This window comes from Rana temporaria, chromosome 10, assembly GCF_905171775.1.
Source record: "Rana temporaria chromosome 10, aRanTem1.1, whole genome shotgun sequence".
Lineage (NCBI taxonomy): Eukaryota > Metazoa > Chordata > Amphibia > Anura > Ranidae > Rana > Rana temporaria.
In genome coordinates this window covers 3790374-3806527 of record NC_053498.1, presented here as the reverse complement: position 1 = coordinate 3806527, position 16154 = coordinate 3790374, and the positions used below count along the sequence as shown (strand labels likewise).

Below are 16154 nucleotides of genomic sequence, written 5' to 3'. Positions count from 1 at the left end.
CTCCTGCTACTTTGGGCGTGCCTTCTGGCTTCTTCGGGCGTGCCTTCTGGCTTCTTCAGGCGTGCCTTCTCGCTTCTTCAGGTGTGCCTTCTGGCTTCATCAGGCGTACCTTTGGTCCTCTTCAGGCGTGCGTGCTGGCTTCTTCAGGGGTGCCTTTGGGCTTCTTTAGGTGCGCCTTTGGGTTTCCTCAGGTGTGCCTTTGGGCTTCTTCAAGGGTGCCTTCTGGCTTCTTCAAATGTCCCTTCTGTCTTCTTCAGGGGTGCGTTTGAGCTTTTTCAGTGATGCCTTCAGGCCTCTTCAAGCGTGCTTTTGTGCATTTACAGGGGTGCCTTCTGGCTTCTTCAGGCATGCCTTCTGGCTTCTTTATGGGTGCCTTCTGGCTTCTTCAGGAATGCCTTCTGTCATCTTCAGGGATGCTTTCTGTCACCTTCAGGCGTGCCTTTTGGCTTTGTGCCTTCTGTCAACTTTTTAAGGGGGTGGGGACTTTACTGGAAGGGCTCTGATTGGGTGGAGACATCACTTGTAGAGCTGAGGCGGTGGAGACATCACTGGAAGGGCTCTTAGGGGGCAGAGCTAAGGGGGCAGGGACTTTACTGGAAGGGCTCTGAGGCGGCGGAGACATCACTGGAAGGGCTCTTAGGGGGCAGAGCTAAGGGGGGCAGGGACTTTACTGGAAGGGCTCTGAGGAGGTGGAGACATCACTGGTAGGGCTCTTAGGGGGCAGAGCTAAGGGGGCAGGGACTTTACTGGAAGGGCTCTGAGGAGGTGGAGACATCACTGGAAGAGCTGAGGGGGTGGGGACATCACTGGAAGAGCTGAGGCGGTGGAGACATTATTGGAAGGGCTCCTAGGGGGCAGAGCTAAGGAGGCGGGGACTTTACTGGAAGGGCTCTGAGGGGGCGGAGACATCACTGGAAGAGCTGAGGGGCAGGACATCATTGGAAAGGCTTTGAGGGGCGGAAACATCACTGGAAGAGCTGAGGCGGTGTGGAAATCACTCAAAGACCTGAGGGGGCGGGGACATCACTAAAAGATCTTAGGGGGCGGGGACATCACTGGAAGGGCTCTGAGGGGGTGGGGACATCATTGGAAGGGCTCTGAGGGGGCGGGGACATCACTGGAAGGGCTCTGAGGGGGCGGAGACATCACTGGAAGGGCTCTTAGGGGGAAGAGTTAAGGGGGCAGGGACTTTACTGGAAGGGCTCTGAGGCGGCGGAGACATCACTGGAAGGGCTCTTAGGGGGCAGAGCTAAGGGGGCAGGGACTTTACTGGAAGGGCTCTGAGGAGGTGGAGACATCACTGGAAGAGCTGAGGGGGCGGGGACATCACTGGAAGGGCTCTGAGGGGGCGGAGACATCACTGGAAGAGCTCCCATGTTATCTCTGCTCTCCTCAGGCACTCTTTCATTCACTTATTTCCCCCCTCGTGTCCGCCTGTTAATAAAGTTTGTTGAGACCTCGGCCAAGGTCAGGAGCACGTGGTGGCGGGTAACCTTGACGACCAGGGGCGCTCCGGGGCGTGTTCTCGCGAGACCAGGCGCACTCTAGTACGGGGATCTCGCGAGACTTCGGCCAGCCGCTCTTCCTGCTGGAGGTCACCATGTCGGAGAAGGAGCTCGGAAGAAAGTGGGACCGCTGCCTGGCGGACGCCGCCGTCAAATTCGGTGAGAAGGGGGGAGGGGAGGTGTCATACGGGCACCTCAGAGAAGAGGGGGAGGGGAGAGCTTTGTATTCTGTCACACTGTGGTATCCCATCCCCCAATGCACTGTCATTACATCCCCCCCCCCAATGCACTGTCATTATATCCCCCCCCCAATGCACTGTCATTATATCCCCCAATGCACTGTCATTATATCCCCCCCCCAATGCACTGTCATTATATCCCCCCCCCCCAAATACACTGTCATTATACCCCCCCCCCCCAATACACTGTCATTACACCCCCCCCCCCAATGCACTGTCATTATATCCCCCCCAATGCACTGTCATTATATCCCCCCCCCCAATGCACTGTCATTATATCCCCCCCAATGCACTGTCATTATATCCCCCCCCCCCAATGCACTGTCATTATATCCCCCCCCCAATACACTGTCATTACACCCCCCCCCCCAATACACTGTCATTATATCCCCCAATACACTGTCATTATATCCCCCCCCAATACACTGTCATTATATCCCCCCCCCCAATGCACTGTCATTATATCCCCCCCCCCAAATACACTGTCATTACATCCCCCCCCCCAATGCACTGTCATTATATCCCCCCCAATGCACTGTCATTATATCCCCCCCCCCCAAATACACTGTCATTATATCCCCCCCCCCCCAATACACTGTCATTACACCCCCCCCCCCCCAATGCACTGTCATTATATCCCCCCCAATGCACTGTCATTATATCCCCCCCCCAATACACTGTCATTATATCCCCCCCCCCAATACACTGTCATTATATCCCCCCCCCAATACACTGTCATTATATCCCCCCCCAATACACTGTCATTATATCCCCCCCAATGCACTGTCATTATATCCCCCCCCCCAATGCACTGTCATTATATCCCCCCCCCAATGCACTGTCATTATATCCCCCCCCAATGCACTGTCATTATATCCCCCCCCCAATGCACTGTCATTATATCCCCCCCCAATACACTGTCATTATATCCCCCCCCCAATGCACTGTCATTATATCCCCCCCAATACACTGTCATTATATCCCCCCCCCAATGCACTGTCATTATATCCCCCCCCAATACACTGTCATTATATCCCCCCCCAATACACTGTCATTATATCCCCCCCCAATACACTGTCATTATATCCCCCCCCCCACCCCCAATGCACTGTCATTATATCCCCCCCACCCCCAATGCACTGTCATTATATCCCCCCCACCCCCAATGCACTGTCATTATACCCCCCCCACCCCCAATGCACTGTCATTATATCCCCCCCACCCCCAATGCACTGTCATTATATCCCCCCCACCCCCAATGCACTGTCATTATATCCCCCCCCCCAATGCACTGTCATTATATCCCCCCCCAATACACTGTCATTATATCCCCCCCCCCCAATACACTGTCATTATATCCCCCCCCCAATACACTGTCATTATATCCCCCCCCAATACACTGTCATTATATCCCCCCCCCCCAATGCACTGTCATTATATCCCCCCCCCCAATGCACTGTCATTATATCCCCCCCCCAATGCACTGTCATTATATCCCCCCCAATACACTGTCATTACATCCCCCCCCCCCAATACACTGTCATTATATCCCCCCCAATGCACTGTCATTATATCCCCCCCCCCCCAATACACTGTCATTATATCCCCCCCAATGCACTGTCATTATATCCCCCTCCCAATACACTGTCATTATATCCCCCCCCAATGCACTGTCATTATATCCCCCCCCAATACACTGTCATTATATCCCCCCCAATGCACTGTCATTATATCCCCCCCCCCAATACACTGTCATTATATCCCCCCCAATGCACTGTCATTATATCCCCCCCCAATGCACTGTCATTATATCCCCCCCCAATGCACTGTCATTATATCCCCCCCCCAATGCACTGTCATTATATCCCCCCCCCCCCAATACACTGTCATTATATCCCCCCCCCCAATACACTGTCATTATATCCCCCCCCCCAATACACTGTCATTATATCCCCCCCCCCAATACACTGTCATTATATCCCCCCCCAATACACTGTCATTATATCCCCCCCCAATACACTGTCATTATATCCCCCCCCAATACACTGTCATTATATCCCCCCCCCAATACACTGTCATTATATCCCCCCCCCAATGCACTGTCATTATATCCCCCCCAATACACTGTCATTATACCCCCCCCCAATACACTGTCATTATATCCCCCCCAATACACTGTCATATCCCCCCCAATACACTGTCATTATATCCCCCCCCCAATACACTGTCATTATATCCCCCCCAATACACTGTCATTATATCCCCCCCAATACACTGTCACTATATCCCCCCCCAATACACTGTCACTATACCCCCCCCCCCAATACACTGTCACTATATCCCCCCCCCCCAATACACTGTCATTATCCCCCCCCCCCCCCAATGCACTGTCATTATATCCCCCCCCCAATACACTGTCATTATTTCCCCCCAATACACTGTCATTATTTCCCCCCCCCCCAATACACTGTCATTATTTCCCCCCCCCAATACACTGTCATTATATCCCCCCCCCCCCCAATACACTGTCATTATATCCCCCCCCAATACACTGTCATTATATCCCCCCCAATACACTGTCATTATATCCCCCCCCCCCCAATACACTGTCATTATATCCCCCCCCAATACACTGTCATTATATCCCCCCCCCCAATGCACTGTCATTATATCCCCCCCCCAATGCACTGTCATTATATCCCCCCCCCCAATACACTGTCATTATATCCCCCCCCAATACACTGTCATTATATCCCCCCCCAATACACTGTCATTATATCCCCCCCCCAATACACTGTCATTATATCCCCCCCCCAATACACTGTCATTATATCCCCCCCAATACACTGTCATTATATCCCCCCCCCAATACACTGTCATTATATCCCTCCCCAATACACTGTCATTATATCCCCCCCCAATACACTGTCATTATATCCCCCCCCAATACACTGTCATTATATCCCCCCCCCAATACACTGTCATTATATCCCCCCCCAATACACTGTCATTATATCCCCCCCCAATGCACTGTCATTATATCCCCCCCCCAATACACTGTCATTATATCCCCCCCCCAATACACTGTCATTATATCCCCCCCCAATACACTGTCATTATATCCCCCCCCAATACACTGTCATTATATCCCCCCCCAATACACTGTCATTATATCCCCCCCCAATACACTGTCATTATACCCCCCCCCAATACACTGTCATTATATCCCCCCCCCAATACACTGTCATTATATCCCCCCCCAATACACTGTCATTATATCCCCCCCCCAATACACTGTCATTATATCCCCCCCCCAATACACTGTCATTATATCCCCCCCCAATACACTGTCATTATATCCCCCCCCAATACACTGTCATTATATCCCCCCCCAATACACTGTCATTATATCCCCCCCCCAATACACTGTCATTATATCCCCCCCAATACACTGTCATTACAGCTCAGTGAGAGCTGATTGGAGGGAAGGGACACACCCCCTAGCACACAGGAACAGAGCTGAGGCTGGCAATCGCAGGCTGTGTGCTGGAGGTCCCTCCCCGTCACCTTTTTTTCTCTTGGTGTCGGGAAAACCTGTGAGAAGTGAGTCATGCAGATGGCAGAGGAAGGGGGCAGCAGACAGAAATGACACTTAGTGCTCTGGACTGAGACAAGTACACACTATAGAGGGGGCGTGTCCAACTCCCATTTCATTGCAGGTCACATCAGCAGTCTGGTTTTATCTGTGAGAAAATATCAATGTTTCTACACTTTATTATATTTCTACAATTTATTATATTTCTACACTTTACACTTTATTATGTTTCTACACTTTATTATGTTTCTACACTTTATTATGTTTCTACACTTTATTATGTTTCTACACTTTATTATGTTTCTACACTTTATTATGTTTCTACGCTTTATTATGTTTCTACGCTTTATTATATTCTAGAATTGCCTCTGCATTCCATGATTGCTGCTTTTTATTCATCATTTAAGACTTGGGCTGTGAAGGGGGCGGGGCTCACTCACACTCTTGTAAAAGATGATGCAAGCAGATGTCCAGAGTGCCCCGCCCCCTGGCATCAGATGTCCAGAGTGCCCCGCCCCCTGGCATCAAATGTCCGGAGTGCCCCGCCCCCTGGCATCAAATGTCCAGAGTGCCCCGCCCCCTGGCATCAGATGTCCAGAGTGCCCCGCCCCCTGGCATCAGATGTCCAGAGTGCCCCGCCCCCTGGCATCAAATGTCCAGAGTGCCCCGCCCCCTGGCATCAAATGTCCAGAGTGCCCCGCCCCCTGGCATCAAATGTCCAGAGTGCCCCGCCCCCTGGCATCAAATGTCCAGAGTGCCCCGCCCCCTGGCATCAAATGTCCAGAGTGCCCCGCCCCCTGGCATCAAATGTCCGGAGTGCCCCGCCCCTAACCTATTTACAATGCCTTTTGCTGCAGTGGGCGGAGCCGGGTGTCTGACTTTTCCTCTGAACAGCCCACTTCTGTCTATTGATTTGCACGCCCGTTCTAAATCCCACTGCATGATGGGAGTTGTAGTCTCCAACTCGGGCATGGAATGCTAGAAGTGACCTCAACGCTGGCCTTACCCCCTCCTTATATAAATCTCACCTCCCGGGGGTAATTAACCCCCCCCCCCCATATCTCCTTTCTGATGATCCCCCTCCCTCCCCCCCATATCTCCTTTTTGACCCCCCCCCCCCATATCTCCTTTTTGACCCCCCCCCCCCCATATCTCCTTTTTGACCCCCCCCCCATATCTCCTTTTTGCCCCCCCCCCCATATCTCCTTTTTGGCCGGTTCCCCCCCCCCTATCTCCTTTTTGAGCCCCCCCCCCATATCTCCTTTTTTGACCCATCCCTCCCCCCCCATATCTTTTTTCTGACTCCTCCCCCCCCCCCCATATCTCCTTTCTGACTCCCCCTCCATATTTCCTTTCGGACTCCTCCAATTAAGGACCGGCCCCTGTAGATTTACGTAGGCAGAATGGCACAGCTGGCCAGAGTAACATCTATTTACGTCACTTTGAAAAGCCCGCCGTGCGCGCGGCCCCCTGCTGGGAGCTCTGTGCCCGCAGACTCGAAGTCCGCCGTGTGTCCCTGCAGCTGCAGGACAGAGAGACGTCACAACATCTCCCCGTTCTTCCTAGTGACATGTCACCGATCGTCTGTTCTCTTTCATCGGGAACATCGATCGGTGACGTGTCACTCGTAGCCACGCCCCCTAACAGTTAGAAGCACTCCCTAGGACACACTTAACCCCTTCAGTGCCACCTAGTGGTTAACCCCTTCACTGCCAGTGTAATTTTTTACAGTAATCTGTGCTTTTTTTTTTTTTTTATAGCTCAGATCGCTGTAAAAATGACAATGGTCCCAAAAATGTGTTAAGTGTTTGATGTGTCGACTATAAAATCGCAGATCGCCGCCATTACTAGTAAAAAAATAAGAATGCCATAAAACTATCCCCTATTTTGTAGACGCTGTAACTTTTGCGCAAACCAATCAAACGCTTATTGCGTTTTTTTTTTTTTTTTTTTGTTTTTTTATTTTATTTTTTTACCAAAAATTTGTAGAAGAATTTTGTATCGGCCTAAACCGTTGAAACATTTAAAAAAAAAAATATTTTTATTTTATTGGGGATATTTATTATAGCAAAATGTAAAAAAAAATATTGCATTTTTTCAAAATTGTCGCTCTATATAGTTTTTTTATAGCGCGAAAAAATAACCGCAGAGGTCATCAAATACCACCAAAAGAAAGCTCTATTTGTGGGAGAAAAAGGACGTCAATTTTGTTTGGGAGCCACGTCGCACGACCGCGCAATTGTCTGTTAAAGCGACGCAGTGCCGAATCGCAAAACCTGGCCCGGGCGTTTAGCTGCATTTTGGTCCGGGGCTTAAGTGGTTAAAAAAAAGATTTGTTTGCGTTTTAATTATTATTATAAAAAAAAAAATTTTAATATAAAAAAAAGCAAAAAATATATAATATTGTTTTTTTATTTTTATTTTTTATATATATATATATCTATCTATAATAAAAAAAAAAAAAAGAGGTAAATATAACCTCCCTATGTATTTACGAACCCCGGAGTAATAATCAGGTGAGACGTGTTGGACAGGAAGAGGTGAAGTTGCCTCGAATCCTGTAGTTGTTACCCCCCTCTCCCTTCCCCCGGCCTCGGTCTTGTAGTTGTTACCCCCCTCTCCTCCCCCAGGCCTCGGTCTTGTAGTTGTTACCCCCCCTCCCCTCCCCCAGCCTCGGTTGGGGGGGTTCTGCTCTGCTGATTGCTGCAGTTGGTCTGGCAGAGGGAACATTCGGCTTCCAGGAAGTTGTGGTCACGTGATGTGATTTTCCGTTGTCATAATGTGAAGCAATCCTTCTCCACAAGCCCAGCGGTGGAGGAGATCAAAAGAGCGGCGCCGGGATGTGTAATCTGCTCCTGAACACACGTGTTTCCACTTTAGGCAATTAAACCTCCAGAAATCTTCCACGTTCTCCATCACGTGACGGAGGAGATCAATCGCTACCTGTGGGGGGAGATCCACGTTCTCCATCACGTGACGGAGGAGATCAATCTCTACCTGTGGGGGGAGGTCCACGTTCTCCATCACGTGACGGAGGAGATCAATCTCTACCTGTGGGGGGAGGTCCACGTTCTCCATCACGTGACGGAGGAGACCAATCGCTACCTGTGGGGAGAGGTCCACGTTCTCCATCCCGTGACGGAGGAGATCAATCGCTACCTGTGGGGGGAGGTCCACGTTCTCCATCCCGTGACGGAGGAGATCAATCGCTACCTGTGGGGGGAGGTCCACGTTCTCCATCACGTGACGGAGGAGATCAATCGCTACCTGTGGGGGGAGGTCCACGTTCTCCATCCCGTGACGGAGGAGATCAATCGCTACCTGTGGGGGGAGGTCCACGTTCTCCATCACGTGACGGAGGAGATGAATCGCTACCTGTGGGGGGAGGTCCACGTTCTCCATCACATCATATGGAGACAAATCTCTACCTGTGGGGGGTGGGGAGAGGTCCACGTTCTCAATCACATGACCCAGAGATCACTGAGGGTGGGGAGACTGAGGAAATTCTTCCTCTTACCTGCAGCAGACCTGATGGCATAATCTCAGGCTTGGGACTGGAGATCAGTGGTGACTGTTTAGTGATCTGGTGGATCTTTTCTGGTATAGGATCTTGTTGCTGTGGAAGGTGAGGGGTTCCTGTTGAAGGTCAGGTCCTCTTTAATAAAGACGGGGGGGCGGTCCTGGCTCCGTTGTACAGCCTGGACTGTGAATAGTCCCGGAGGTCGGGTCCAGATGTAATTGGGAAGCGGAGCGCACATGTTGTAGGTGAAGCACGAAATGTTGGGAAACATTGGGGGGGGGGATGGGCGGTGTGGCCGGTGTTGGCTGGAGCCGTTGGAGCTCATTGCGTCCCTCTGATGTCTCGTCCAATCATAGCGCTCTCCTTCACATAGCTCGTCGTCATCTTTTCCGTACATCCAATTTCCTGCGCTTTTACGGGAAGAGGGCTGAATGGACTGGATTACCGGAGGAGTCGGCGTCTCTTCTATGGGGGTGAAGGAGGGGCAGCGCCAGAAGACGACGTCCACCGACCGTAACGCCTTTCTGTCAAGATCGGCCCCCCGATAACTGGCCACTGAGCCGCATTCTTATCCTCCAGCTTAGAAGAGCCGGAAAAAAGAATATTGAAACCCAATCTCCAAAATCTGCAGGTTCCCCCGGTGATCCTGCCCGGGAGGGTACTTGGTCTGGCACTTCTGTTACAGGGTGACAACGCTCTGTCCCCGTCTCCTAATTGTGCTCCTGTGTTGTCACCCTGGTGATCCTTCCATGACCATCCTTGTTCAGGCACTTCCTGTTTATAGGGTGACTATGCTCGGGCATTTCATTCTTATAATGGGAATAAAAGTGATAACAATAAATAAAGGGACAGTGTAAAAGTAAAGTAAGAGATATATATATATTTTTTTTTTTTTAAAGCGCCCCGTCCCTCTGTGCTCGGGGTGCAGAATCGAACGCATACGTAAGCGGTGTTCACACCACATGGGTGAGGTATCGCAGCGATCATTGGAGCGAGAGCAATAATTCTAGCGCTAGACCTCCTCTAACTCTGAACTGGTAACCTGTAAAGACATTTTAAATCGTCGCCTATGGAGGTTTTTAACCACTTAAGACCCGGACCTTTTAGGCAGCTAAAGGACCCGGCCAGGTTTTTTGCGATTAGGCACCGCGTCGCTTTAACTGACAATTGCACGGTCGTGCAGCGAGGCTCCCAAACAAAATTGGCGTCCTTTTTTTTCCCCCACAAATAGAGCTTTCTTTTGGTGGTATTTGATCACCTCTGCGGTTTAGAGCGGCAATTTTTTTTGCTATAATAAATATCCCCCAAAAAAGATATACCTTTTTTTTTTTCTTCTTTTTTATTTATTTATTTATTTATTTATTTATTTATTTATTTTCTCAGTTTAGGCCGATACGTATTCTTCTACCTATTTTTGGTAAAAATCGCAATAAGCGTTTATCGGTTGGTTTGAGCAAAATTTATAGCGTTTACAAAATAGGGGATAGTTTTTATTGCATTTTTATTTTTTATTTTTCATGACTGCGACATTATGGCGAACACTTCGGACAATGTTGACACATTTTTGGGACAATTGTTCTTTTCACAGCAAAAAGTGCTATAAAAATGCATTGTTTACTGTGAAAATGACAAATGCAGTTTGGGAGTTAACCACAGGGGGCGCTGAAGGGGTTATGTGTGACCTCATTTGTGTTTCTGGCTGTAGGTGTGACGTCATCGATTGTGTATCCCTATATGAGGGAACACACGATCAATGACGCCGCCACAGTGAAGAACAGGGGAAGCTGTGTTTACACACACCTCTACCTGTTCTTCAGCTCCGGGGACCGATCGCTGGACTGCAGCGGCGATCCGGTTCCTTGGCTCCCGGTGCTTCGGACCGGGTCGCGGGTGCGCGCCCGCGACCCACGGCTGGGTACTAGCACAGGACGTACCTGTACGTGCTTGTGCCCAGCCGTGCCATTCTGCCGACGTAAATGTGCAGGAGGCGGTCCTTAAGTGGTTAGGCAGGGCTCGACAAAACCCAGGCACCAGGTCGCAATGGCTACTGGAAATTTGTGTCCTGGTGCCCAAGCTGCACCACAGCAGGGGTCTAGATTCCTCCCATGTGCCCCTAAGACACCCCCCCCCTACTAAGGTCAGGCTGGCCCTGCTTTCCTGCTTTCTGCGAACTGGCCCCACCCTCTGGTGGGCGGTGCTGTGATGAGCGAGGCTTGCTCTCACTGCCCGCCCACCTCCGACATCATCAACCCAGTTTGACAGCTGGGGTTGAGGTTGTGGACTTGATTGGTCACCCTTTTCTTTACTACCATTGAGTGGATGGGAAGTGCCTGCCAGTGCCGCCTATCAGTGCTCTTCAGTGCCGCCCATGAGCGCGGCTGTCGCCAGTGCTGCCTATCAGTGCTCTTCAGTGCCCCTTATCGGTGCTCTTCAGTGCCGCCCATGAGCGCGGCTGTCGCCAGTGCCGCCTGTCAGTGCTCTTCAGTGCCGCCCATGAGCGCGGCTGTCGCCAGTGCCGCCTATCAGGGCTCTTCAGTGCCGCCCATGAGCGCGGCTGTCGCCAGTGCCGCCTATCAGTGCTCTTCAGTGCCGCCCATGAGCGCGGCTGTCGCCAGTGCCGCCTATCAGTGCTCTTCAGTGCCGCCCATGAGCGTGGCTGTCGGCAGTGCCGCCCATGAGCGCGGCTCTCGCCAGTGCCGCCTATCGGTGCTCTTCAGTGCCGCCCATGAGCGTGGCTGTCGGCAGTGCCGCCCATGAGCGCGGCTGTCGCCAGTGCCGCCTATCAGTGCTCTTCAGTACCGCCCATGAGCGTGGCTGTCGCCAGTGCCGCCTATCAGTGCTCTTCAGTACCGCCCATGAGCGTGGCTGTCGCCAGTGCCGCCTATCAGTGCTCTTCAGTACCGCCCATGAGCGCGGCTGTCGCCAGTGCCGCCTGTCAGTGCTCTTCAGTGCCGCCCATGAGCGCGGCTGTCGCCAGTGCCGCCTATCAGGGCTCTTCAGTGCCGCCCATGAGCGCGGCTGTCGCCAGTGCCGCCTATCAGTGCTCTTCAGTGCCGCCCATGAGCGCGGCTGTCGCCAGTGCCGCCTATCAGTGCTCTTCAGTGCCGCCCATGAGCGTGGCTGTCGGCAGTGCCGCCCATGAGCGCGGCTCTCGCCAGTGCCGCCTATCGGTGCTCTTCAGTGCCGCCCATGAGCGTGGCTGTCGGCAGTGCCGCCTATCAGTGCTCTTCAGTACCGCCCATGAGCGTGGCTGTCGCCAGTGCCGCCTATCAGTGCTCTTCAGTGCCGCCCATCAGCGTGGCTGTCGCCAGTGCCGCCTATCAGTGCTCTTCAGTGCCGCCCATGAGCGTGGCTGTCGCCAGTGCCGCCCATGAGCGCGGCTGTCGCCAGTGCCGCCTATCAGTGCTCTTCAGTACCGCCCATGAGCGTGGCTGTCGCCAGTGCCGCCTATCAGTGCTCTTCAGTGCCGCCCATCAGCGTGGCTGTCGCCAGTGCCGCCTATCTGTGCTCTTCAGTGCCGCCCATGAGCGTGGCTGTCGCCAGTGCCGCCCATGAGCGCGGCTGTCGCCAGTGCCGCCTATCAGTGCTCTTCAGTACCGCCCATGAGCGTGGCTGTCGCCAGTGCCGCCCATGAGCGCGGCTCTCGCCAGTGCCGCCTACCAGTGCTCTTCAGTGCCGCCCATGAGCGCGGCTCTCACCAGCTCACATCTATGAAGGAGAAAATTTACATATATGCAACATCTTATAACAAACAAAGTGGGGGGGTCGTTCTGTGTGGGTTTTTTTTTTTTGATCGCCATTTTATTCCCTAGGGTCTCTGCTAAAAATAAAAAAAAAATCATGTTTTTGGGGGGTTAAGTAATTTTTCAAAAAAATAAAAAACTTTTTACTAAAATGTAAACAAAAAAGTGCGGGAATTCAGGTGTTTGAATCTTTTTGCCCGGGTTCCCTGGATTTCCTCGCCCGATCTCGGCGGCTCGTTATGCCTCCGCACTGCGATCCCGATTTATATAAAATCGGCGCTCTTTCCGCTCCTAGCTTGTTAACCCTTCGGGGGCGCTCCGGCCCTGTGCGTGTCGGTTTTTTTTACGACGCGCGGTTTCGCTCCTTCCAGGCGGTTGAAGGGTGAAGCGAGTGTTCTCATTCCTCAGCTATTTTTGTGTAGAATAATCCAAATATAACCCGTCCGTCCCGCGCCAAACAGCTGCATATTGTTGACAGGCGAGGAGCGGCTTCAGCTTCGTTAGAACTCCCTGATTTACTAACAAATATCTGGCAGCGTTTGTCTGGTGCGGGGGAGGGGGGGGCGGTACACGTAGAGGCTCTTCACCTGGACGTCAGCGGAGGGAAGTCATCTTGGTGCTGTGTACACAGAGGTGATGGATCTTCTACAGCAGGGATATGCAATTAGCGGACCTCCAGCTGTTGCAAAACTACAAGTTCCATCATGCCTCTGGGTGTCATGCTTGTGGCTGTCAGTCTTGCTATGCCTCATGGGACTTGTAGTTCTGCAACAGCTGGAGGTCCGCTAATTGCATATCCCTGTTCTAGAGGAAGGATTGAGTCACACCGACCGAACTACAACACAAAAACATCTCACCTGATGACTTTCTATAAAAGATACGAGTAGAGCCGACGCGTTTCAAGGGAAGATGCCTCAGATACACATTCTGCAGAGACGCTGATCGAAAGTGTGTAACCCTCTCAGAGCCTAACCATTCTCCAAGAAATAGTCCTGAAGAAGGGTGAGGCAGTTCCCTCGAAACACGTTGACTTTACTAGTACACTTTATCTTCAATGGCCTGGATTCAAGAAGCAATTGCGCCTGTGTAACCATAGTTACACAGGCGCAATTGCTTACTTGCCCCGGCGTAACGAGTGCTCCTGATTCAGGAACCTCGTTATGCCGACTGCAGCCTAAGATATGCGCGGCATAAGGCTCTTATGCCCGCATATCTTAGGCTGCATTCTTGCGATGGCCGCTAGGTGGCGTTCCCGTTGTGCTCAGCGTATAGTATGCAAATTGCATACTAACACCGATTCACAACGTTGCGCGAGCCCTGCGTACGCAATTTACGTCGTTTCCGTACGGCGGTTTTTGCGTAAGGCTGCCCCTGCTATTAGCAGGGGCAGCCAATAAAGCGTATACCCGTCGTTCGCAAAATTTTAAATTTTACGTCGTTTGCGTAAGTGAATCGTGAATGGTGCTGGACGCCATTCACGTTCACTTCGAAGCAAATGACGTCCTTGCGACGTCATTTGCCGCAATGCACGTCGGGAAAGTTTCCCGACGGAGCATGCGCTGTACGATCGGCGCGGGAACGCGCCTCATTTTAAATGATTCTCGCCCCCTACGGGATCATTTAAATTGCGCGCGCTTACGCCGGGCATTTTGCCGGCGCGCCCGCGCAATTTACGGAGCTTCTGCTCCGTGAATCGAGGGCAGCGCAAAAAAATTGCGGGGGCGCAGGGCAAAAACGTTGCCCTGCGCCTCCATTAAAAAAGCGCAATTGTTACTGAATTCGGGCCAATGATTTTTGTAATTGCTTATTGAAGATAAAATCTGTGAAATTTATGCAAACGCGTTTCGGGGTAAACTGCCTTGGCTGCACAGCATGCTGCTGATTGAATCCATGTAGCCCTCTCAGAGCCTAACTATTCTCCAAGATATACAGTCCTGAAGAAGAGGGAGGCAATTCATCTGAAACTCGCTGGCTCTACAAGTTATATGTTTTATCTTCAATGATGATTTTTGTAATTGCTTATTGTAGATAAAACGTGTAAAAGTAAAGCCAACGTGTTTTCTGATCAAATTGAGGGTTCAAATTTTAAGAGCCTAACCATTTTCAAAGAAATGGTCCTGAAGAAGGGGGAGGCAGTACGTCGAAACACGTTGGTTCTACTAGTACTTTTTATCTTCAGTGATAATTTTTGTAATTGCTTATTGTAGATAAAACGTGTAAAAGTAAAGCCAACGTGTTTCTGATCAAATGGAGGGTTAAAAAAAACATTTTCAAAGAAATGGTCCTGAAGAAGGGGGAGGCAGTTCGTCGAAACACGTTGGTTCTACTAGTACCTTATCTTCAGTGATTTTTTTATTTTTTGTAATTGCTTATTGAAGGTAAAACGTGTAAAAGTAAAGCCAACACGTTTCGGGAGAAGCTCCACAACATGTCGCAATGCTGCAGAGCCTCATTGGAGTAACTGCTACTGTGCTTCACACAATAAACACAAAGTTTCCGTGGAAACAAACGTGACCAACTAGAATTAAGCATGTCTTAGACGTAACCTCCGTAGTGTTGTAAATATAATAAAACGTCTTTATTAAAAGCAAATATCACATACAATATATATAAAAACTGAAGCATAAAATGAATCCTCTCTACGCCAAGCTCCGCCTTGCACGTTTCGTCATTTGACGTCAGGGGCATGGCTGAAAAATTAGCCATAGAGTTTTGAGGGATCGTGTTTTTTTTTTTTTATTAACAGCTGGTCATTCACAGATGTAAGTATAGCGGGGACCAGGGGGGTGGAAAGGGTGTTAACCTTTGGGTTGGGGGTTACACTTCTTCCACTCCCCCCGACCGCGCCCCCCTTTTTTATTTTTTCTGTAAATGTGAATTTACACTTTCAAAATAAAATAAAAGTTTGGGACAACCTAACTCCCTTGTCTGGCAAGACGGTGTAATTTCAGGGATAGAGCCCCTGGATCCCGCCATAGTCGGGCGCGGGGGATCCGCCTGCCCCGGTAACACTCCGTCCATCACTTGGTACCCCCAGAAGACTGCCTGAGCGTCCCACAAACATAACGACTCGATTCCTCCAGGAAGCCATTTTTCTGCGAGGTGCCGGGCGGGGTGATGTCACCGCTCTGCTTTTCGGATGTTCCAGACAAATCCGTCCTCAATCCCTGGGCTTTGGCTGCGCACTGCGACCAGCGAGGAGCCGGCTTTATGGGTCTGCGAGGATTTCCATCCCCCCTTCCTGAAACGATTTAGTTGTGGGAAGTGTTTGTGTCCCAGCTGGCGCGCTGCGGTGCCAACGTCGTCGTCTCCTCCGTCCGGAAAGCGGGAGGTGATCTTTATGAAGTGTGGCGATCCGCGGCGGGGTCAGACGCGCTCAGTTGCTGCACCTTTAGTTTATCTTTTTTTTTCCCGGGTGGTCTCCATTCTGTACACCTCCAGGGACCTCCCATGACCGATCCCATCTTTTCCTGGAATTGTTTGTAAGAATTTATCGATCAACCCGACAACCGCAATCTTTTATTTCTGTTTATCATTAACAGAATTTACATC

The 16154-nt window shown here is 51.0% G+C and overlaps 1 protein-coding gene across 1 annotated transcript in view; it reads left to right on the top strand.

Annotated features, from left to right (window-relative positions):
• Window positions 1–1550: 1550 nt before the first annotated feature.
• MICOS10 (mitochondrial contact site and cristae organizing system subunit 10) overlaps window positions 1551–16154 on the top strand; it is a 40714-nt gene continuing 26110 nt past the window's right edge. Inside the window, exon 1 of the mRNA XM_040327048.1 lies at window positions 1551–1664. Coding sequence (XP_040182982.1) covers window positions 1601–1664 — 64 coding nt within the window. The 5' untranslated portion in view covers window positions 1551–1600. The remainder of the gene's footprint in view (window positions 1665–16154) is intronic.